This window comes from Oncorhynchus masou, chromosome 6 (assembly GCF_036934945.1).
Source record: "Oncorhynchus masou masou isolate Uvic2021 chromosome 6, UVic_Omas_1.1, whole genome shotgun sequence".
NCBI lineage: Eukaryota > Metazoa > Chordata > Actinopteri > Salmoniformes > Salmonidae > Oncorhynchus > Oncorhynchus masou.
In genome coordinates this window covers 4557459-4582390 of record NC_088217.1, presented here as the reverse complement: position 1 = coordinate 4582390, position 24932 = coordinate 4557459, and the positions used below count along the sequence as shown (strand labels likewise).

General features: G+C 40.4%; 1 protein-coding gene across 1 annotated transcript; it reads right to left on the bottom strand.

The window, feature by feature from the left end:
• Positions 1 to 59: 59 nt before the first annotated feature.
• dusp7 (dual specificity phosphatase 7) lies at positions 60 to 24233 on the bottom strand. The gene is made up of 3 exons (XM_064967432.1): positions 23326 to 24233; positions 18242 to 18673; positions 60 to 6138 (listed from the first exon to the last, which is right to left on the bottom strand). Exons 1-3 carry the CDS (start codon positions 23732 to 23734, stop codon positions 5828 to 5830), a joined length of 1152 nt encoding a protein of 383 aa, XP_064823504.1. The 5' UTR covers positions 23735 to 24233; the 3' UTR covers positions 60 to 5827.
• Positions 24234 to 24932: the final 699 nt, after the last annotated feature.

The following is a 24932-nucleotide window of genomic DNA, read 5'->3' as shown; positions in this document are numbered from 1 at the left end:
CTCTTTCTCAGCAGCACATTATCATCATACATGCACCCAAAATAAGAGCAGAGTACACGTTAAAGAAAAAATAATTCAATATTTATTTTGCTGTATAAACATCTTGCGTTGTTTTCCATATAACTATACAATACATAGGTTTAACATCCTTCGACATCAGGAAGTATCAACTGCCCTGCTGACAGTTTAATGCACAGCGTCTTATATACAGCATGCATAGAAACAGCTATTGAGCGGGCAGGAAGCTGTTACAAGATGCAGAAGATGCATTGTCAAAAAAATCCCTGAAAATTCCCTCAGTGAGGTAAGATACAGAGTCTTCAGGAAGTATTCACACCCCTTGTCTTATTCCACATGTTGTTGTGTGACAGCCTGAATTCAAAAATGGATTTAATATATATATATATATATAATTCTCACCCATCGACACACAATTACCCATAATGATAAAGTGAAAACATTTTTTTTTAGAATTTTTTTGCAAATCTATTGAAAATGAAATATCTCATTTACATAAGTATTAGCACACCTGTGGCAGTGATTGCAGCTGTAAATCTTTCTGGATAAGTCTCTAAGAGATTTGTACACCTGGATTGTACAATATTTGCACATTTTTATTTTTGTAATTCTTCAAGCTTTGTCAAATTGGTTGTTGATCATTGCTGGACAGCCATTTTCGTGTCTTGTCATAGACTTTCAAGCAGATTTAAGTCAAAACTGCAACTCGGCCACTCAGGAACATTGAATGTTGTCTTGTGTAGATTTGACCTGAGGTTACTGTCCTGCTGAAAGGTGAATTCATCTCCCCGTGTCTGGTGGAAATTAGACTGAACCAGGTTTTCCTCTAGGATTTTGTCTGTGGTTAATTCTATTCTGTTTATTTTTTATCAAAAATTGTAAGAAAAAAAAATGTAAGTGCCAATGACAAGCATACCCATACATGATGCAGCCACCACCACCACTATATATGAAGCGTCTCAACGATGTGTTGGATTTGTCCCAGCACTTTTGTGTTCAGGGCAAAAAGTGAATTGCTTTGTCACATTTTTTTGCAGTATTACTTTAGTGCCTTGTTGCAAACAGGATTCATGTTTTGGAATATGTTTTATTCTGTACAGGCTTCCTTCTTTTCACTCTGTCATTTAGGTTAGTATTAGTATTATATAGTATATTATGTTCGTATTGTGGAGTAACTACAGTGTTATTTATCCATTTTCAGTTTTCTCCCATCACAGCTATTCAACTCTGTAACTGTTTCAAAGTCACCATTGGCCTCATGGTAAAATCCCTGAGCAGTTTCCTTCCTCTCCAGCAACTGAGTTAGGAAGGACACCTGTATCTTTGTAATGACTGGGTGTATTGATACACCATCCAATGTGTAATTAATAACTTCACCGCTCAAAGGGATATTCAATGTCTGCAGTAGGTGCCCTTCTCTCTGATTCCACTTTGACATTATTGTGGGTAGGCCAGTGACACGAAATCTTAATTTAATAATATGTTAAATTCAGGCCGCAACACAACAAAATGTGGAAAAAGTCAAGGGGTGTGAATACTTTGTGAAGGCTCATGTAAACATTCACTTCCGTTCTTCTCCTCTTTTCCCTGGCCTCTCTCTCCATCTCACGGATCCAACACACTCTTAGGTCTATGTCCCAAATTACACCCTATTCCCTATATAGTGCACTAATTTTGACCTGTTTGAAACTTGGTCTAAAGTAGTGCACTATATATAGGGAATAGGGTGCAATTTGGAACGCATGCTTAGTTAACAGGAAGAAGCTACAATAAAATGTCACAACAAAAAATACAAATATTCTTGTTTTGTCAAATATACAAACGTTTTTCTTTCATCATAAACACATGAAGCAGCTTGAAATCAAGGATTTTCTCTTAAAAAAAAAAAAAAAAACAACAACAAAAAAACTTCGGCACTGAAATACATTTCAACCCTAGGGTGTAACGTACCTCCTGTGTCCCAAATGGCACCCTATTCCCTACATAGTGCACTACTTTAGTCCAGAGCCCTATGGTGGCATCGTCAAGAAGTCGCGCACTATAAAGTGTGCGATTTGGGACGACGTATGATCGACTTGTCCACATTTCCTTATTGTTGTGACTGGGTTCAGACTCCAAACTGATAAAGTCCTGTCGAGCAAATGTAAAAAAACAAAAAACTCAATATCATCTGGAATAATGCTATATATTATATTTCGGAGAAACAACTTTGCATATCAGCTTTAAGATATAATATATTGAAAGGCCACAGGAATTAGACTGATAGGATAGAGCACATTATCAAAAACAAAACTAAAATGGTTGAAGAAGAAAAGACATTTGGATTTAATGAGCTGTGATAGATCCAGAATTACATGCAGGTTGTCTCCTGGCTCTGTAGCCTAGTCCCAGATATGTTCGTGTTATCGTTCCACTCCAATGGCTAAACATAGGACACAAGAGGATAAGGAGTGGAATGTTAGCACAAACAGACTGGCTCCCCGGGCTAGGTGTTGAGACGCAAACAAACTGCTGTTATTAAGAAGAGCTTATATCTGTCTTATTTCACATGTGTATTAATAGGCATGTGTGAATTTAATTTAAAAAACATTTGTTTGCATATCCCAACTCTCCCTGAGACAACCCCAGAGAGTGGGGTCACGGCCAGGGTCTGCCAATATTAACAGCGACGACCCTGGAGCCATTAGGAGTAATGTGCTCAAGGGCACATCAACAGATAGTTTAAACCCCTAAGCCGACAAGGTGAACCAACGACCTTTCGGTTACTGGCCCGACGCTCTTACTGCAAGGCTACCTACCACCATATTAGCCTGGGAGCCAGTCTGTTTTTTGCTTTGTAGGAAACAAATGTGTCTGGCTTGACAATGGAGTTGGTGTAACAGGTTTCCCTGTGCTTGCCTAACGCTATAGATTTCTTCCTCGCACGGCCTCAGCTGAAGAGTAACGTTTACGAGGCTCGCTCTGTGACATTGGCGAGATAACGCGCACAGATGTGGGACCCAGGCTAGCAAACCAAATGAAGCCCTGTACTTTGGACACCCCAGAGGAAGGAAAGGTAGCTTCAGTCCCAAAGCAGAGCGCTCCGTGGGTAACGTTTCCCCTAGGTACAGCTCTAGAATCAGCCGTCCCTACCCGAATCCTAACCTTAAACATTAGTGGAGAAAATGCTAAACTGACCCAAGATCAGCATTTAGGGGCAAATTCACCCAACAAAGAAAATACAAATCTAAGCAGTCAGTGATACAGCTGTATTCTGTATTTACGTGTCGAATTCTAATTCTAGAATTATTATTATTATTATGGTGAAAAACAGAGTAACACAAACAAATGTATAAAATACTGTTGATATAATATAACAGGGTAAAATAACCTCATCTGAAGACCCGTTAAAGACAAAGGCCGTGACCCAAAAAAGGCAACCTATTCCCTATAGAGTGCACTACTTTTGACCACAGTAGAGCACAAGAGGAGTGCACTTTATCGGGAATAGGGTGCTATTAGTTGTCCGTCATTACATGTATATTTTTGATTTATATTATCATTAAAAGGACAAAAGTTTATTTTTTATTTATATATACACACAACGATATTTCTAAAAGTGAGATACAAAGAGTATTGAACAGTCAATAATATAGAACGAGATGTATTATAAGGTTATAGAATAAGGCCAGCGGAAAGCAACCCTGCTCTTTGAGCCAGTCTCATGTAACAATGTCACAAGAAAAGGTTTCCAGTAACCTTTCTCCCAACATTCCCAGGTCCCCCCCTCCCCCAGAATTCCTGGGTGGAGATTCACGTAAATCAGGAAACACAGGAATCCTCTGACCAGGAAAACCTTGGAAAATTTACCGGAAATGTCCAACCCTAGTCATAAATCCTCCGAGCTACATACTGTGTGTCGCTGTATGTTATCAGCTACAGCTTATAACCCGTTATAAGAGCTTAAAACCTCGCTATACTTGACAGACAGCAGTAATTGTAGTTAAAAACAGTTCTCGGCGTTCCCGACTTCCAGCTGGTATAAAAACAACATCCAACAAACTACCAAATAGCCTGGGTACCAGTCTGTTTGTGCAATATCATTCCAGCTGTCATTCCCACTCGTCATGCCAAACAAGAGACAAGGAGTGAAATGATATTTGCACAAACAGACTGGCAGCCAGGCCCACCTCCACAACCTCTTCCTAGGGTAGTCACCTGCACACCACTGTTGGACAACACACAGTAGTTTGTTCATGTATAGAACATAACATAATATACCATTTACCTTATATTTTATTCATAAAGTCATAATTTAGTGTAATGTAATATAATATTCATAATATCGCCAAGGCTTGCGCGGGGGGGGGGGGGTGAATCGACCCAGGATTTAAAGGAAGTGAGGTTCTTTGCCGAGACAAACAGATCCATGACTTCGTCCCCAAAATGGCGCCCTATTCACTATGTAGTCCACTAGTTTTGACCAGAGCCTTATGGGTCCTAGTCAAAAGTAGTGCACGATATAGGGAATATGGTGCCATTTTGGATGCAGACCCATCTTTTCATATGCAGTTAAGGAACAATACGCTTCACCCAGCCAATCCCAGCCCACAACATGGCCAGACCAGCTGCAGGAGCTAGTCTCTGCCTAGGACTGCCTCTACACTACACCATCTCTGTGCTAGTCTCTCCCTCTCTCCTCTCTCTCTTTGAATCCATCTTTCTCTAGAGTACTAGTTTATGTGCCTAGAAGTGATATAGGCTTCACCACTGTGCAAACTGCATTAGATCATCGTTACATACATAGACAACAACGAAAAATACAAAAAACAACCAGAATATTATGAAAAGTACATTTCTCTTGGTCTGTTTTGTCTTTAGTTATAGAGTCTCCTTTCGATGTTCAAGTGCTTCTGTTTCTGGTTTTGGGAAGGTACGATTCTCGTAGTAGGAGTCATACAGTATGTCCATACCTATGTGTCTAAATGTATACAAATATACAAATGCATGTAGACATACATTAGTACTTGTACATGTTATATGCATCACTTGAACATACTTGTGTTTGTGTTAAAAATATCTTTGTTTTAAATAAAACATTTAAAAATCCAACCCTACATTCAGTAGGGTGAGATCACCTCCGTAAAGATGACCCCCAGACACTGCAACACATTGGCACCATCTTCGTCATTCAGTAGGGTGAGATCACCTCTGTAAAGGTGACCCCCCCCAGACACTGCAACACATTGGCACCATTATCATCAGGAGGTTGTTGACGAGGTCGTCTCCCAAAAGGACAACAATAAATGAATGACTGGAGCAGATACACAATTTGTTTTCTGTTTTTGTATGACAACACTCTGTGTTCTGTTCTTCTCTGTTCTGCTCTTCTCTGTTCTGTTCTTCTCTGTTCTGTTCTTCTATGTTCTGTTCTTCTCTGTTCTGTTCTTCTCTGTTCTGCTCTTCTATGTTCTGTTCTTCTATGTTATGTTCTACAGCGTAGCATGTCTCAGTCTACTCCGAGCACTTCCTCTTTCCTTAGACAACAAAGAAAACAGGCTGTTCCAAAGGCAAGATGACAAGCTTCCCAAACCACTGAGGAGAGGAGACAGGGCTTCTTCCTCTTCCTGTCAACCCTCTGAGAGACCAACAGAGCTCTACAAGCCAAGCAGACTTCCATTTGGCCTCTGATCTGTCCCTGTCCACACACCGTCAGTCCACCATCCCAGGCTATATGCTGTCAAAGCCAGCCAGCCAATCTCTGAAGAGAAGAGAAAAACATTCACATCCAAGATGGCTGCTCAAGTCCCGCCCCTCCCCCACCACCCCTTCATGTAGATTCCAGCGTGTCGAGCTGGAAGACGTTGTGATTGGTTGGCGTGGTGAAAAACAGTTGGTCATTGGTGGAGGAACGGTTGTCACACGGGCTATTGAGACCCAATGTTCTCTCAAAATCCAAGAGCTGACCCATGAAGTTGAAGTTGGGTGAGATGTTGGACTTCTTCTGTTTCACAAAGTCGTACGCATCGTTGAGCGACAGGTTGAGCTTCTGCATCAGGTAGGCCACGGTTACCGTTACCGAGCGACTGATCCCTGCCAGGCAGTGCACCAGGATACCACACTTTTTGGAACGAGCTTCGTCTGGAGGGGTTAGAGAAAAGATAGAGATACAGATTAGTTTTATGTGTTTGAGACACAACACCATTTAGAGTTACACCAACTCCACCTCTCTGGTTTCTGGAGTTTATAATGAGAGAACAGCTACACCAACTCCACCTCTCTGGTTTCAGGAGTTTATAATGAGAGAACAGCTCCAACAACTCCACCTCTCTGGTTTCAGGAGTTTATAATGAGAGAACAGCTCCAACAACTCCACCTCTCTGGTTTCAGGAGTTTATAATGAGAGAACAGCTCCAACAACTCCACCTCTCTGGTTTCAGGAGTTTATAATGAGGGAACAGCTCCAACAACTCCACCTCTCTGGTTTCTGGAGTTTATAATGAGGGAACAGCTACACCAACTCCACCTCTCTGGTTTCAGGAGTTTATAATGAGGGAACAGCTCCAACAACTCCACCTCTCTGGTTTCAGGAGTTTATAATGAGAGAACAGCTACACCAACTCCACCTCTCTGGTTTCTGGAGTTTATAATGAGGGAACAGCTACACAAACTCCACCTCTCTGGTTTCTGGAGTTTATAATGAGGGAACAGCTACACAAACTCCACCTCTCTGGTTTCTGGAGTTTATAATGAGGGAACAGCTACACAAACTCCACCTCTCTGGTTTCAGGAGTTTATAATGAGGGAATAGCTACACCAACTCCACCTCTCTGGTTTCTGGAGTTTATAATGAGAGAACAGCTACACCAACTCCACCTCTCTGGTTTCAGGAGTTTATAATGAGGGAATAGCTACACCAACTCCACCTCTCTGGTTTCTGGAGTTTATAATGAGGGAACAGCTCCAACAACTCCACCTCTCTGGTTTCAGGAGTTTATAATGAGGGAACAGCTCCAACAACTCCACCTCTCTGGTTTCTGGAGTTTATAATGAGGGAACAGCTCCAACAACTCCACCTCTCTGGTTTCTGGAGTTTATAATGAGGGAACAGCTCCAACAACTCCACCTCTCTGGTTTCAGGAGTTTATAATGAGGGAACAGCTCCAACAACTCCACCTCTCTGGTTTCAGGAGTTTATAATGAGGGAACAGCTCCAACAACTCCACCTCTCTGGTTTCAGGAGTTTATAATGAGAGAACAGCTACACCAACTCCACCAACAATTTCAAAGATGTTACTGAGTCATAGTTCATATAAGGAAACCAGTCAATTGAAATAAATTAATTGGGCCCTAATCAATGGATTTCACATGACTGGGCAGGGGAGCAGCCATGGGTGGGCCTGGGAGGGCATAGCCAGGATCATCCAATCAGAACGAGCTTTTCTCCACAAAAGGGCTTTAATACAGACATAAATACTCCTCCGTTTCATCAGCTGTCTGGGTGGCTGGTCTCAGACAGGTGAAGAAGCCAGGCGTGGAGGGTTGGCCTGGTTACACATGGTCTGTTGTAAGGCTGGTTGGACGTACTGCCAAATTCTCTAAAACGACATTGAGTCGGCTTATGGTAGAGAAATTAACATGACATTTTCTGGCAGCAGCTCTGCTGGACATTCCTGCAGTCAGCATGTCAATTGCACGCTCCCTCAAAACTTGAGACATCCGTGGCATAGAGTTGTGTGACAAAGCTGAACATTTTAGAGAGGCCTTTTATTGTCCCGAGCACAAGGTGCACCTGTGTAATGATGATGCTGTTTAATCAGCAAAGGTGAAATGATCACTAATTAGGATGTAAACAAATTGATGCACTAAATTTGAGAGAAATTAGCTTTATGTGCATCTGGAACATTTCAAGCTCATCTTTCATTTCAGCTCATGAAACAAGGGACCAATTATATTTTGTTCAGCATATATTGCGTTATTTTCTGGCTGGTTAAGACACCAACATAAGAGTGTCAGAACCCACATTTATTCAAATGTATTGTTTTCCCCTTGCCAAGATGTTTCCTTTCATTTGAAAGTCTGAATCACGCTTCACCAACTGGCAGTCCAACGGACAAATCTGGGTTTGGCAGATGCCAGGAGAACACTTCCTGCCCCAATGCACAGTGCCAACTGTAAAGTTTGGTGGATGATAAATAATTGTCTGAGGCTGTTTTTCATGATTCGGGCCCTTTAGTTCCAGTGAAGGGAAATATTAACACTAAAGTATAAATTGACATTCTAGACGATTCTGTGCTTCCAACTTAGTGGCAACAGTTTGGGGAAGGCCCTTTCCTGTTTCAGCATGACAATGCCCCAGTGCACAAAGCGAGGTCCATACGAAAATGGATTGTCGAGATCGGTGTGGAAGAACTTGACTGGCCAGCGCAGAGCCCTGACCTCAACCCCCATCAAACACCTTTGGGATGAAATGGAACGCTGACTGTGAGCCAGGCCTTATCGCCCAACATCAGTGCCCGACCTCACTAATGCTCTTGGACTGAATGGAAGCAAGTCCCCGCAGCAATGTTCCAACATCAAGTTGAAAGCCTTCCCAGAAGAGAAAAGGCTGTTATAGCATAAAGGGGTGGGGGGGGGGCAACTCCATATTAATGCCCATGATTTTGGAATGAGCTGTTGGATGAGCAGGTGTCCGCATACATTTGGTCATGTAGTGTATTTCCCTAAACGTTGAGGAACAAACCCCGCTACCACCATTCCGGAGATCGACCAAGACCTTTAAATACTTCCCGACTCTGACTCGATCATTTCACGTCATAGTGTATTTCTTAAATACGACACTTTCAAAACAAACAAGGCATCGGACATTCCAGAGCCAAACAAAAACTCCACATTCCCATGAGGCTGAAGAGGGGAAAACACTGGACCTTCCTTGGGAATGGGAGAAGGTACGTCTCGTAGACTGATGACTGAAATACTGAAACTAACGTCAAATCGTCTGGTCTGAAGTACAGAAACTATCGTCGAAATAGTCTGATGTGAAATACTGTTACTAAAAATAAATAGTCTGAGCTGTAATATTGAAAGTCTAATCTCAAATACTGAAACTAACAACTAATAATCTGATGTGAAATACTAAAATGTACTATGAAATTGCACATAACAACTCTAAGCAAAGCTCTCTGTTATTATCCCTTGTGTATAGTCGTGACTCAACTGTCGTGACAAACCAGTATTCCTACACTGTGTAGTGGGATTGAGTCAACAGTCAAGAAAATCTTCTTGGGTTTTCTATTGATACTTCGAATACGAGGTGAAAACGAGTCTATATTGGTAGACATTGTGTTGTGCCTCTGAGGAGTGAAGAGAAACTCAGAAAATAGGTCTGCATCTCAAATAGCACCCTATTCCCTACATAGTGCACTACTTTAGACCAGGGCCCTATTCCCTATATAGTGCACTACTTTAGACCAGGGCCCTATTCCCTATATAGTGCACTACTTTAGACCAGGGCCCTATATAGTGCACTACTTTAGACCAGGGCCATATATAGTGCACTACTTTAGACCAGAACCCTATATAGTGCACTACTTTAGACCAGGGCCCTATATAGTGCACTACTTTAGACCAGGACCCTATTCCCTATATAGTGCACTACTATAGACCAGGACCCTATTCCCTATATAGTGCACTACTTTAGGCCAGGACCCTATTCCCTACATAGAGCACTACTTTAGACCAGGGCCCTATTCCCTACATAGTGCACTACTTTAGACCAGGGCCCTATTCCCTACATAGTGCACTACTTTAGACCCGGGCCCTATTCCCTACATAGTGCACTACTTTAGACCAGAGCCCTACATAGTGCACTACTTTAGACCAGGGCCCTATTCCCTATATAGTGCACTACTTTAGACCAGGGCCCTATATAGTGCACTACTTTAGACCAGGGCCCTATATAGTGCACTACTTTAGACCAGGGTCCTATTCCCTATATAGTGCACTACTTCAGATCAGAGCCCTATTCCCTATATAGTGCACTACTATAGACCAGGACCCTATTCTCTATATAGTGCACTACTTTCGGCCAGGACCCTATTCCCTATATTGTGCACTACTATAGACCAGGACCCATAGGTAATAGGGTACCATTTGGGACTCATCCCAGGCGTGACCATGAATTGGGAAGGAGGATATTAATAAACCTTTCTTGAATGTGGAATAAGCTTCCAAAAGGCTTTTCTCTCCTGCCAAATATCACTGTGACTTCATTTCTTTTCACGTTGTGTTTCACTGTCATACAATAGAAGTGATTGTTCTTTTAACCCAGTGTTTCTTAATGAAGAGACATGGACCCTGAACAATAACAAGGAGACCCATAATGATCGTGTAGCTTTAAAAGGCTTCATAAACACTACATAACTGTGTTACAAATCATATATAACCGTTTGTTATGCTTTATAAAAGGGTTCATAAATGTGATATGACTTACTATGACAAACATGCTTTATAATGGGTGACAGAAGCATTGCTGAGTAAAGGCCTCGTGAACCATTAAATGGAGGCTTAACAAATCACTTATAACCCTGTCATGCATCTTGGTAGAGCATTGCGATGTCAGGATATTGAATTCAACTCGCGGGACCAACCATAAGTAGGATTGCACAACCTCTTTCCATTTTGGGTGCATAGTCAATATTGGACCTGACCTCAACTTCACCCACAATGCTGTGCTGCAGGGTGACACATACTCTAAAGTGCAGGAAAGGAAGGCCCAGAGTTCCCTCTGCTGCAGAGGATAAGTTCATTAGAGTTATCAGCCTCAGAAATTGCAGCTCCAAAAAAATGCTTCAGAGAGTTCAAGTAACAGACACATCTCAACATCAACTGTTCAGAGGAGACTGTGTGAATCAGGCCTATATGGTCGAAAAGAAACCACTACTAAAAGGACACCAATAATAAGAAGAGACTTGCTTGGGCCAAGAGACACGAGCAATGGATGTTAGACCGGTGGAAATCTGTCCTTTGGTCAAATGAGTCCAAATTTGAGATTTTTGGTTCCAACCGCCGTGTCTCTCTGAGACGCAGAGCTGGTGAACGGATGATCGCCGCATGTCTGGTTCCCACCGTGAAGCATGGAAGAGGAGGTGTGATGGTGCTTTTCTGGTGACACTGTCTATGATTTATTTAGAATTCATGGCACACTTAACCAGCATGGCTACCACAGCATTATGCAGCGATATGCCATCCCATCTGGTTTCACTTAGCGGGACTATCAATTGTTTTTCAACAGGACTATGACCCAACACACCTCCAGGCTGTGTAAGGGCTATTTGACCCCAAGAAAGAAAGTGATGGAGTGCTGCATCAGATGATCCGGGATGAGTTGGACCGCAGAGTGAAGGTAAAGCAGCCAACAAGTGCTCAGCATATGTGGGAACTCCTTAAAAACTGGCAAAGGACAAAGGGTGGCTACTTTGAAAAATCTCAAATATAAAATATATTTTGGATTTGTTTAACACTTTTTTGGTTACTACATGATTCCATATGTGTTATTTCATAGTTTTGATGTCTTCCCTATTATTCTACAATGTAGTAAAAATAAAGAAACACCTGGAATGAGTAGGTGTGTCCAAACTTTAGACTGGAACTGTATAAGTCTGGGACATCAACCACTCTAAACTAGCCTTTATGGGAGTGACCATAGAATTCTATAGGAGTGACCTCACTGAGTAAAGGATTTGTCATTGTCACTAATAACACAGTTAAAAAGTCATAATTATGGTTAAACCCTGCCCATTTCCAAAATGTATCTTCTTAAAATGTGATTTTAACCCCTAACCTAAAAGCCACACTTTTTCTCCCCAATTTCGTGATATCCAATCGGTAGTTACAGTCTTATCCCATCGCTGCAACTCCCATACGAACTCGGGAGAGGCGAAGGTCGAGAGCCATGCGTCCTCCAAGCCCCGCTGCTTCTTGACACACTGCTTCTCTTAACGCGGAAGCCAGCCGCACCAATGTGTTGGAGGAAACACCGTACACCTGGCTACCGTGTCAGCGTGTATGCTCAGGACCGGCCCGCCACAAGGTGTCGCTAGAGCGATGGGACAGGGACATCCCGGCCAGCCAAACCCTTCCATAACCTGGACGATGCTGGGCCAATTGTGCGCCGCCTGATCGGTCTCCCGGTCGCGGCCGGCTGCGACACAGCCTGGGATTGAACCCGTGTCTGTAGTGACGCCTCCTGCAATGCGATGCAGTGCCTTCGACCGCTGTGCCACTCGGGAGGCCTCATGAAGGCCAAGTTTGATGCATTGGTCCACCAGACCTTCATTTGGGTGAAAGTGTCTGGGAATGAGATTCGTTGTAATGTGACTAACATGACTTCACTTTAGAGCGTATTCCAATCCTTCACCACAACAGGTCACCCTTTATAAAGCATGTGTTTATATCATATTTGACATAGTGGGTTACCTACATTTGACCTTGGTGATTACGTCACAGTTCTGCCACATTTATGAACCCTTTATAAAACCACGACATACGGTTATAGATGCTTTGTAACACATTTATGTAGTGCTTATAAAGGCTTTATGAAGGCTTTATAACATGAATGTGATTTAAAGAGGGACCGAATTATACCAGTAATTCACATAACTAACAGGCTATTTTGGGAAATGATGTCTGTAATGTATGAGATTAGAGCCTTGATGAGATTATGTTCTGTACATTCAGCCTTCTTGAGTTTTTTATCTTCTGACTGAAGGCTCGTAGCCATGTCAGACAACCACATTACAGAAATGGAATAAGGTAACGGAATACGGTAACGAAAAAGGTAATGGAATAAGGTAACGGAATACGGTAACGGAAAATGTAATGGAATAAGGTAACGGAATACGGTAACGGAAAATGTAATGGAATAAGGTAACGGAATACGATAACGGAAAATGTAATGGAATAAGGTAACGGAAAATGTAACAGAATAAGGTAACGGAATACGGTAACGGAAAAGGTAATGGAATAAGGTAACAGAATAAGGTAACGGAAAAGGTAAACGGAATAAGGTAACGGTAAAAGGTCATGAAATAAGGTAATGGAATAGACGTGTAGACACTTAGACAACATTAGCACGAGGTCTTTGCCATCTCTGTGTTACAGTAGACGAAGAAGCTGGCATCAACCAAAACAACCCTAACGTCTAGGTGCAGTGGAGGATACCACCCATCATTATAAACTAAAGTCTTCACAATGGTTCTCAGGATGACCTGGCCTACTTCATTCATAGATTCCCTTCCGTAGTATAATGAGTGTGCTAGAAACCTGTAGGCCAACTTTTGATGAGTTAATTAAAAAGGTCCTCTCTGTGGTTTGATAATAATATAATCCCGCCAATGACTCAGATCAAGTCATGACTCTTTCATGGTGTGAAATGAGGTGTGTAGCAGGAAATACCACAAACCGCTCAGAATACATAAATCAACTCAGAGTTCAATATTGTTCATTGGAGGGTTAAAGCAAGGTTTTGTTTCTTGGAGGGTAAAGCAAGGTTTTGTTCCTTGGAGGGTTGAAGCAAGGTTTTGTTCCTTGGAGGGTAAAGCAAGGTTTTGTTTCTTGGAGGGTAAAGCAAGGTTTTGTTCCTAGGAGGGTAAAGCAATGTTTTGTTCCTTGGAGGGTAAAGCAAGGTTTTGTTCCTAGGAGGGTTGAAGCAAGGTTTTGTTTCTTGGAGGGTAAAGCAAGGTTTTGTTTCTTGGAGGGTAAAGCAAGGTTTTGTTCCTTGGAGGGTAAAGCAAGGTTTTGTTCCTAGGAGGGTTGAAGCAAAGTTTTGTTTCTTGGAGGGTTGAAGTAAGGTTTTGTTCCCTGGAGGGTTGAAGCAAGGTTTTGTTCCTTGGAGGGTAAAGCAAGGTTTTGTTTCTTGGAGGGTAAAGTAAGGTTTTGTTTCTTGGAGGGTAAAGCAAGGTTTTGTTCCTTGGAGGGTAAAGCAAGGTTTTGTTCCTTGGAGGGTTGAAGCAAGGTTTTGTTTCTTGGAGGGTTGAAGTAAGGTTTTGTTCCCTGGAGGGTTGAAGCAAGGTTTTGTTTCTTGGAGGGTAAAGCAAGGTTTTGTTTCTTGGAGGGTAAAGCAAGGTTTTGTTCCTTGGAGGGTAAAGCAAGGTTTTGTTTCTTGGAGGGTAAAGCAAGGTTTTGTTTCTTGGAGGGTAAAGCAAGGTTTTGTTCCTTGGAGGGTAAAGCAAGGTTTTGTTCCTTGGAGGGTAAAGCAAGGTTTTGTTCCTTGGAGGGTTGAAGCAAGGTTTTGTTTCTTGGAGGGTTGAAGTAAGGTTTTGTTCCTTGGAGGGTTGAAGCAAGGTTTTGTTCCTTGGAGGGTAAAGCAAGGTTTTGTTCCTTGGAGGGTAAAGCAAGGTTTTGTTCCTTGGAGGGTAAAGCAAGGTTTTGTTTCTTGGAGGGTAAAGCAAGGTTTTGTTCCTTGGAGGGTAAAGCAAGGTTTTGTTTCTTGGAGGGTTGAAGCAAGGTTTTGTTCCTTGGAGGGTAAAGCAAGGTTTTGTTCCTTGGAGGGTTGAAGTAAGGTTTTGTTTCTTGGAGGGTAAAGTAAGGTTTTGTTTCTTGGAGGGTAAAGCAAGGTTTTGTTTCTTGGAGGGTAAAGCAAGGTTTTGTTTCTTGGAGGGTAAAGCAAGGTTTTGTTCCTTGGAGGGTAAAGCAAGGTTTTGTTTCTTGGAGGGTAAAGCAAGGTTTTGTTTCTTGGAGGGTAAAGCAAGGTTTTGTTTCTTGGAGGGTAAAGCAAGGTTTTGTTCCTTGGAGGGTAAAGCAAGGTTTTGTTCCTTGGAGGGTAAAGCAAGGTTTTGTTTCTTGGAGGGTAAAGCAAGGTTTTGTTTCTTGGAGGGTAAAGCAAGGTTTTGTTCCTTGGAGGGTAAAGCAAGGTTTTGTTTCTTGGAGGGTAAAGCAAGGTTTTGTTCCTTGGATGGTAAAGCAAGGTTTTGTTCCTTGGAGGGTAAAGCAATGTTTTGTTCCTAGGAGGGTAAAGCAATGTTTTGTTCCTTGGAGGGTTGAAGCAAGGTTTTGTTCCTTGGAGGGTAAAGCAAGGTTTTGTTCCTTGGAGGGTAAAGCAAGGTTTTGTTCCTTGGAGGGTAAAGCAATGTTTTGTTCCTAGGAGGGTAAAGCAATGTTTTGTTCCTTGGAGGGTTGAAGCAAGGTTTTGTTTCTTGGAGGGTAAAGCAAGTTTTTGTTCCTTGGAGGGTAAAGCAAGGTTTTGTTCCTTGGAGGGTAAAGCAAGGTTTTGTTCCTAGGAGGGTAAAGCAATGTTTTGTTCCTTGGAGGGTTGAAGCAAGGTTTTGTTCCTTGGAGGGTAAAGCAATGTTTTGTTCCTTGGAGGGTTGAAGCAAGGTTTTGTTTCTTGGAGGGTTGAAGTAAGGTTTTGTTCCTTGGAGGGTAAAGCAAGGTTTTGTTTCTTGGAGGGTTGAAGCAAGGTTTTGTTTCTTGGAGGGTAAAGCAAGGTTTTGTTTCTTGGAGGGTAAAGCAAGGTTTTGTTTCTTGGAGGGTTGAAGCAAGGTTTTGTTTCTTGGAGGGTAAAGCAAGGTTTTGTTTCTTGGAGGGTAAAGCAAGGTTTTGTTTCTTGGAGGGTAAAGCAAGGTTTTGTTTCTTGGAGGGTAAAGCAAGGTTTTGTTCCTTGGAGGGTAAAGCAAGGTTTTGTTTCTTGGAGGGTAAAGTAAGGTTTTGTTTCTTGGAGGGTTGAAGCAAGGTTTTGTTTCTTGGAGGGTTGAAGCAAAGTTTTGTTGCATCTGAGATAGGGCTAGTTAGCTTAAGTTGCTGACTAATAAATCTATATTATATGATTTGAGTATTTAATTATCAATCTATATGTTTTAAACAATAAGATTTATACTATATGTTTAAGACAATAACACCTGTTATTTTACTTGTTATTGTACGGGCGGCAGGAAGCCCAGCGAAAAGGTTTCTAGTTCGAATCCCAAAGCTGACTAGGTGAGAAATCAGTCATTTAATCCTAATTGCTCTTGTGTAAATTCCTCTGGATAAGAGCGTCTGTTAAATGACTAAGATTTTTTTAAATATATATAATAATAAATTATAAATCCAAATGTTTTAAGCTAAAATATGTTATATTGTACTTATAAATCCAATAAGTAACAATACAACTTGTTTGGCTCATCCCTCAATAGATATGAGGCACAATAAACGTTTGATTAATCTATTGATGCCTAATTCAGTGTTAAATGAATAGTTATATAACCTGAATGTTGGTGAAATGACAGCAAGGATACACAGGCCCTGTCTACACTTGACAGTTCATGCAGCTTTAGCATTCTGATCGTAGAGTTCTGATCCTGGCATTCTGAACACGCCGTGCGTCTACACCTACATTAGATGTGTCTACCGTGTCCACAGTGTGTCCTGATTCCCTTTTCCAGCGCTATATTCAAATGCCAGTGTCTACTCCACAAACGGTGGAATAGGCTAAATAGGATAATAACACCACAACTGATGACAGTAGCTAACTAGCCAGCTAACTACAGTAGCTAACTAGACAGCTAACAACTGTAACTAACTAGCCAGCTAACTACTGTAACTAACTAGCCAGCTAACTACTGCAACTAACTAGCCAGCTAACTACTGTAACTAACTCGCCAGCTAACTAATGTAACTAACTAACCAGCTAACTACTGTAGCTAACTAGCCAGCTAACTACTGTAACTAACTAGCCAGCTAACTAATGTAACTAACTAACCAGCTAACTAATGCAGCTAACTAGCCAGCTAACTACTGTAACTAACTAGCCAGCTAACTACTGTAACTAACTAGCCAGCTAACTACTGCAACTAACTAGCCAGCTAACTACTGTAACTAACTAGCCAGCAAACTACTGCAACTAACTTGCCAGCTAACTACTGTAACTAACTAGCCAGCAAACTACTGCAACTAACTCGCCAGCTAACTACTTAAACTAACTAGCCAGCTAACTACTGCAACTAACTAGCCAGCTAACTACTGTAGTTAACTAGCGAGCAAGCAATTCTAAAGGGATTGGAAAAAATTGTTAGCATAACCAAACAAAACATATTTTTATAAATGTTATCCAACTGGCTAGCATTTATGAGGCCAGCAAACACATCCAGACTGAGGAGTAATCCACACACAACACATTCCTGACCACCTGTTGAAGTGGTCAGACAGATCTGAAAACAATCGGACCACAAAGTAACTTTTGTGCATCTAGACCCGTATTTTCAATGCATTTTTTTGTATTTTGATAGCAGAAGTCACATGTAAGTGTCAAGTTTAGACACGACCATGGTTCTCTGATGAATCACATATGAGATGGGTTCATGAGATGTTACAAAAATGAACATCCCAAAACAAGACTTTAAAATACTGTAAACTCACATCTGATCTGTAAAAGACTGTAAACTCCAAATGATCTGTAAAAGATTCTCGTTGGCTGGCCCTCGCTTCATATTCGTAGCCAAACCCACTGGCTCCAGGTCATCTATAAGTCTTTGCTAGGGAAAGCCCCGCCTTATCTCAGCTCACTGGTCACCATAGCAGCACCCACACATAGCACGCGCTCCAGCAGGTATATCTCACTGGTCATCCCCAAAGCCAACTCCTCCTTTGGCCACCTTTTCTTCCAGTTATCTAATGCCAATGACTGGAACGAATTGCAAAAATCACTCAAGCTGGAGACTATATCTCCCTCACTAACTTTAAGCATCAGCTGTCAGAGCAGTTTACCGATCACTGCACCCATACACAGCCCATCTGTAAATAGCCCACCCAACTACCTCATCCCCATATTGTTTTTTTGCTCCTTTGCACCCCAGTATCTCTACTTGCACATTCATCTTCTGCACATCTATCACGCCAGTGTTAAATTGCTGAATTGCAATTATTTCGCCACTATGGCCTATTTATTGCCTTACCTCCCTAATCTTACTTCATTTGCACACACTGTATATAGATTTGTATATTGTGTTATTGACTGTAAGTTTGTTTATCAAATGTGTAACTCTGTGTTGTTTGTGTCGCACTGCTTTGCTTTATCTTGGCCAGGTCGCAGTTGTAAATGAGAACATGTTCTTAACTAGCCTACCTGGTTAAATAAAGGTGAAATAAAAAAATTAAGGTGAAATTAAAATAAATAAAAAAATAAGACAGGAAACTCCAACGGATTTGTAAAAGACTGTAAACTCCAAATGATCTGCAAAAGCACCCAAATGAGGCCGCTTATACTCACCAATGAAAGAAATGGCCTCTGGGAAAAACTGCGAGAGATTTTGGCTCCAGTGATCGGAGATGGGGATCTGTTTGTACTTGAAGTCTCCGTCGTGTTCAAACATGTTGGGCAGGTTGGGCGTGACGTTCAGGATGTACTTGATGTTGTACTTCCCCAGGATGTCCAGGTTGGTGGAGTCTTTGGCACAGCCCAGGTAGAGGTACGGTAAGATCTGGACCGGGAAGGCAGGCTGGTTGTTGGGGAGAGGGCTGCCCTCGGACTCGGTGGCGCTGACCGGTTCCCTGTCCGATGACTCCCCATCAGAACAGTCAGAGCTGATCCTCAGCCCGCCCAGACCCAGGACGGAGGCCGGCGGGGAGCTGCTGGGGCAGGAACAGTCCAGGTTGGTCTCACAGTGCTCAGGGTACTCGGTCTGGAACTTGTTGAAGCCACCTGGAAACAACAACAGAGACTAATTAGAATAAAATAGAATATAGTAGAGTAAGATACAATATAACTATTGTCCTGGAAACAACAACAGAGACTAATTAGAATAAAATAGAATATAGTAGAGTAAAATACAATATAACTATTGTCCTGGAAACAACAACAACACATAGATGGATCAGAATCCAAATATAAGAATATAATAGAGTAGAATATAGTAGAGTATAAGTGAATAGAGTAGAGTAGAATATAAGAAAGGAGAATATAATATAAGAGAGTAGAATATAGTAGAGCAGAATATAATAAAGTAGAATATAATAGAGTAGAATATAATATAGTAGAATAGAGTAGAACAGAATAGAACGGAGTAGAATAGAATAGAGTATAATAGAATGGAGTAGATAGAGTAGAATAGAATACAGTAGAATCTAATATAAAATAATACAATAGAGTAGAATAGAATACAGTAGAATATAATATAATACAATAGAGTAGAATAGAATACAGTAGAATTGACTATAATATAATAGAGTAGAATACAGTAGAATATAATATAATAGTGGAATAGAATACAGTAGAATATAATATAATAGAGTAGAATACAGTAGAATATAATATAATAGAGTAGAATACAGTAGAATATAATATAATAGAGTGGAATAGAATACAGTAGAATATAATATAATAGAGTAGAATACAGTAGAATATAATAGAGTAGAATACAGTAGAATATAATATAATAGAGTAGAATATAATATAATAGAGTAGAATAGAATACAGTAGAATATAATATAATAGAGTGGAATAGAATACAGTAGAATATAATATAATAGAGTAGAATACAGTAGAATATAATAGAGTAGAATACAGTAGAATATAATATAATAGAGTGGAATAGAATACAGTAGAATATAATATAATAGAGTAGAATATAATATAATAGAGTAGAATACAGTAGAATATAATATAATAGAGTGGAATAGAATACAGTAGAATATAATATAATAGAGTAGAATACAGTAGAATATAATATAATAGAGTAGAATACAGTAGAATATAATATAATAGAGTGGAATAGAATACAGTAGAATATAATAGAGTAGAATATAATATAATAGAGTAGAATACAGTAGAATATAATATAATAGAGTGGAATAGAATACAGTAGAATATAATATAATAGAGTAGAATACAGTAGAATATAATATAATAGAGTGGAATAGAATACAGTAGAATATAATATAATAGAGTAGAAACAAATAGAACCCCTGAGAACATAGCTACTAATCACAATATGAGGAAGATTGTGCTACATGTTGTCATTTCACTTGTTCAAAAAGTCCAATACAGAGAAATTAAATTGTGAGCATAGAATACAACTTTATTGTCCAATGTGAAAGTCATCTCTGAGCGATGAAAGGTTGCGTAAACTTTTCATTTCATCTACTCTTAGCAGTACTGAGATTTGAGATGTTCTTGTCATGTTGTGTTGCTACCATGCTGTGTTGTCATGTGTTGCTGCCCTGCTATGTTGTTGTCTTAGGCCTCTCTTTATGTCGTGTTGTGTTGTCTCTCTTGTTGTGATGTGTGTTTTTTCCTATATTTATATTGGATTTATTTGTATTTTTTTCACCCCAAACCCTTGTCCCAGCAGGAGGCCTTTTGCCTTTTGGTAGGCCGTCATTGTAAATAAGAATTTGTTCTTAACTGACTTGCCTAGTTAAATAAAGGTTAAATAAAAAATAAATACAAATTGTGTGTGTGTGTGTGTGTGTGTGTGTGTGTGTGTGTGTGTGTGTGTGTGTGTGTACACAGCATTTACCTATTCATAGAGGTGAAATAAAAATACACTGTACCAATTCAAAAAACCTGATATGATGTACATGTGCCAGACAGGAAAAGGATATGGACCTACTTCCTATTTTACTTGGTAAAAATAAATAAATAAATACTTATTTTCCACCATAATTTGCAAATAAATTCATTAAAAATCCTACAATGTGATTTTCTGGATTTTTTCCCCTCATTTTGTCTGTCACAGTTGAAGTTGTACCTATGATGAAAATTACAGGCCTCTCTCATCTTTTTTAAGTGGGAGAACTTGCACCATTGGTGGCTGACTAAATACTTTTTTGCCCCACTGTATGTGTACCAGACAGGAAAAGGATATGGACCTACTTCCTATTTTACTTGGTAAAAATACATGTATACTGATATATTATCACATTACATCCTATAACACAATAATAAACCCATCTCATACACGGATGTTTCCACTCCTTCAATAAAAACGCTGAACATTTTGCTGTTGTTGTTGTTGCTCGTGCTACGGACAGCTGTAAGATCCGCTAATATTGGACTCGTACAGGCCTAGTGCATTACTTGGGTGAAAAACTTCCTGCAGCTCGTAGCTTACCGCTGATCTGATCTAAGGAGACATTAAAAGTGCCATAAAGTGTTATGTGTGGACTTTTTTTGTGAATGACAGATGACAGTGAGCCTATATCCATATCAATAATATCATATCAATAAGGTGTTATGCCATCGGTCATGCTTGCAGATAGGGGGAGATCGTGAACGTCAATTCTTCTTTCTTCCTAGGTTTTGGCCTTTCTAGGGAGTTTTTCCTAGCCACCGTGCTTCTACACCTGCATTGCTTCACTGTGTACATGTCCTTAATGAATTGATCTCATTAACACTTTGTTCTAGCTAGCTATTTGTGTAGGTAGCTATCAAGTAAACACAATATATGTGTGTATATACCTGTTAGATATTGGGGGACATCCTGGGATGTGCTTTTGGATGTTTTTCCTGTAATTGTCAAATTAGCTCCCTGCTAACTCAGTTATTATGCATGCTCTAATTGTAAATGTCAAATTAGCTCCCTGCTAACTGAGTTATTTCCATACTAACGGAAGAAACACAAATTTACAGCCATCAACATACTGGTGCCCTGCTAATGTACTTCCTTGTGTCTATCGTCAGGTACTTAGGTAAAGGATGTGAAACGGCTAGCTAGTTAGCTGTGGTGCGCTAAATAGAGTTTCAATCGGTGACGTCACTTGCTCTGAGACCTTGAAGTAGTGGTTCCCCTTAACCTGCAAGGGCCACGGCTTTAATTTATTTTTTCACCTTTATTTAACCAGGTAGGCTAGTTGAGAACATGTTCTCATTTGCAACTGCGACCTGGCCAAGATAAAGCGTAGCAATTTGACACATACAACAACACAGAGTTTCGTGGGAAGATGGGTAACGATGCTTCGTGGGCGACTGTTGTTAATGTGTGCAGATGGTCCCTGGTTCGCGCCCGGGTATGGGCGAGGGGGCGGTCTAAAGTTATATTATTTTTTGTCATTGTTGTGATGTTTAATTACAAAATATCTAGTCTGATATTGACATGCAAGCGACGAATCCAGAGTCTACAGCCATCAACATAGTGTTGTCCAGCACATCTAATCATAATCATAGGTCTACAGCATCTAATGTGCCTCCTTATGTTTATCGTCAGAATAAACACCAATCAACTGGGGCCGCTGACTGGAGAGTCCTTTCTTTCAAATCAACATCGCAAGAGAGTTCTATAAAGTACATTCACATCTGTTATGCTGATGCTGAGACATGTGTTACATTAGTAGCTAGTCTCTTCTGCCCTGAAGAAGTGGTTCCTGAATATCAGACAAGTGAATCTGAAACATGTTTGGAATATTTTCCTCAAACACTATTATTTTCCTACACACATGAGATAGGACATGAATAGGCCTATGACAAGAACGGTGTTGATTGTGTGGTATAAATAATAGGGTTTTTATATAGCCTAGACTAGTTTCAGACAGCACACAGAGAAGAAATAGTTTCTGTTCTGTTCATTCATGAAATGCACGTATTTTCCTGAAGAAGCACTTGACAACATGGCGGAGCCATTTTAGAACATTAATTGAAAACATATTTGTTTTGGCCAACATTCTTTCAAAGTCAAAACCCTCAAATAATGAATATAACATATGTACTCTATTAGATTAACAATCGAAAATCCGGTTGAAACACTATGATTCTTACTACTGTCACGGTGTGGGAATATAAGCGAATATTTGACAATATAATAAGTTATTTTCACGACTGCTTATTATTTATAGGCTTTCGTGAAGGAGAAGGGAAGGGAAATTAAACATCGAGATAAATATTATTCGTTTCATTATCTTGAAGCACTTCAGGAAAATATAAGCCGTTATTTGATTTTTTTTTTTTTTTTACACATTATTACATAGGAACCGTGGCTGCCTTCCGTTGACTTTTCATTTAGACAAGAAATATTTGACAACTTTAATATGATAAAGAATACATAGTCGATAATAACATTACAGCGAGAGGGAAACGAACGGATCCATAGTTGCATTCCGCTGCCTTGAATGAGCTACAATGTAACTTTGCGCTAAAGTCCATTTGTGTAACTGTTTCATTAGACTAGACGAGGAGTCTAGCTAGTCTCCAAACTCGGTCACGTTGGAATAGAATATAAATTGTGCTTTAAATCGATTTGTTGTTGTTGACAAGTAGCCTAGTCTTTAGACGTTGAAAATGTACCAGGAAACAGAAAATAAAATAATACGAGAACATAAAAACAAAAACAAATCTAAAAGATCGAAGAAGTTCATTCTCACCTTCCAGGTAGAAAGCCTTACAACCTTCATCTCGGAGCTTTTGCAACAGCAAGCCGAGAACAGAGCTCGCCACCCCGGTCTCCTGCCAGTCCGTAGTGGCCTCGTCATAGAGAAGAACCATGTCTGTCTTGCACCGCTTCACGAATTTCTCCTTATCCTCGTTGTTGGGGATGATGGACCGGATCGGTAGATTCCCCTTCTTCAGTCTCCGCAGCATCAAACCGGGAATCGTCAGGTTGATGGCCGACTCAATGTGCGACGATTCGTAAAGCTCGTGAGATCGGCAGTCCAACAGCAGTAGTGAGCTCACCCCGAGCCCGGACTCCAGTTCTTCTTGAAGCCATTCCACACTTTTACTCGACATAATCTCTGTCACGTCCCGGGAACCGTTCCAAAGATTAATTTTCATTAGGGAAATGTGGAGATGGCTCTTTGCAGTAACATGAGGAGGGAAATACAAATCACGGCGCTAAACTTCTACTGCTGTGGATAAGGACAGAACCGAGTCCGCTCTGATCACTTTCGTCCACCGATACAGCAGCACCGCTGCTCGCCAAGGCTGGGAGACGGAATGAACACACCACCAGGCTTGAACACATTAAAGATATTTTATTTCAGTCCGTTGGCTAGAAATTATGCTGGGTTCATTCAGATGCCGTCGACGTCCATTTGACACTGCGGTCTTTTAAGCAGTCCTTTATGAATGAAAATGACCTATATCGCGTTATTATATAAATCTGATGAAAATGTGGATTCCGGATGAATCGTAGCTATAGCACATGTTTTTAACATGTTTGCCATTCGACCGCCTCCCGTGTGTCATTTCCAGTAACCGCTGTGACAAGCAGGCTGAACTAAAAGGATTTTGCAGAGAGTAGACATGTCACTGTGGAAGGAGGAGCTGGGCAACAGTTAAAGACGTAGCATACAGCATGGGAAAGGTTTTTCAACTTTCAGACATCATATCCCTCTCACCAATTTGGACGGCAACAAATGGCCTAAAATATTACACTGATAATTAATTCAACCTTGTCGGATTCCTAGGGGGGGTGGAGAAACCTAGTCTATTATAATCTCCAAATGCATAATTGCGTCTAGACACCTTTTGGCACATAGGATATATGACAATGCCAATTCATAGGAGTAAAGCCATTGGCCCATAACAACACCCCTTCTAAACGTCCACATAGATGCATTCGTTATGAATGGACCGCCCCTCGATTGAAAAAAAAATCTCTCGGGTTGATCAAATCTGACTGAAATTAACCTGTAGTTGATCACAAGCAGACATGGTCTGCTCTATTCTATTTCATTCTATGATATTATAATCTAATCTATTACATTATATTCCATCCTGTGGTATTATAATCTAATCTATTACATTATATTCCATCCTGTGGTATTATAATCTAATCTATTACATTATATTCCATCCTGTGGTATTATAATCTAATAGATTACATTATATTAAATTATGTTCTATTCTATTTCATTCTATTCTATTCCATTATATTCTATTTCATTCTATTCTAATATATTACATTATATTGTATTCCATCCTATTCTACTTCATTCTATGGTATTCTATTATAATCTATTACATTATA

Bases quoted from the DNA above. Each gene is read 5' to 3' on its own strand.
- dusp7 (XM_064967432.1), bottom strand. From the start codon at position 23,734: ATGAAAATTAATCTTTGGAACGGTTCCCGGGACGTGACAGAGATTATG. The intron at 18,674-23,325 runs GTGAGAATGAAC...TGTTGTTTCCAG, and splicing joins TAAGGCTTTCTACCTGGAAG to GTGGCTTCAACAAGTTCCAG. The intron at 6,139-18,241 runs GTGAGTATAAGC...TAACCCCTCCAG, and splicing joins AGAGGCCATTTCTTTCATTG to ACGAAGCTCGTTCCAAAAAG.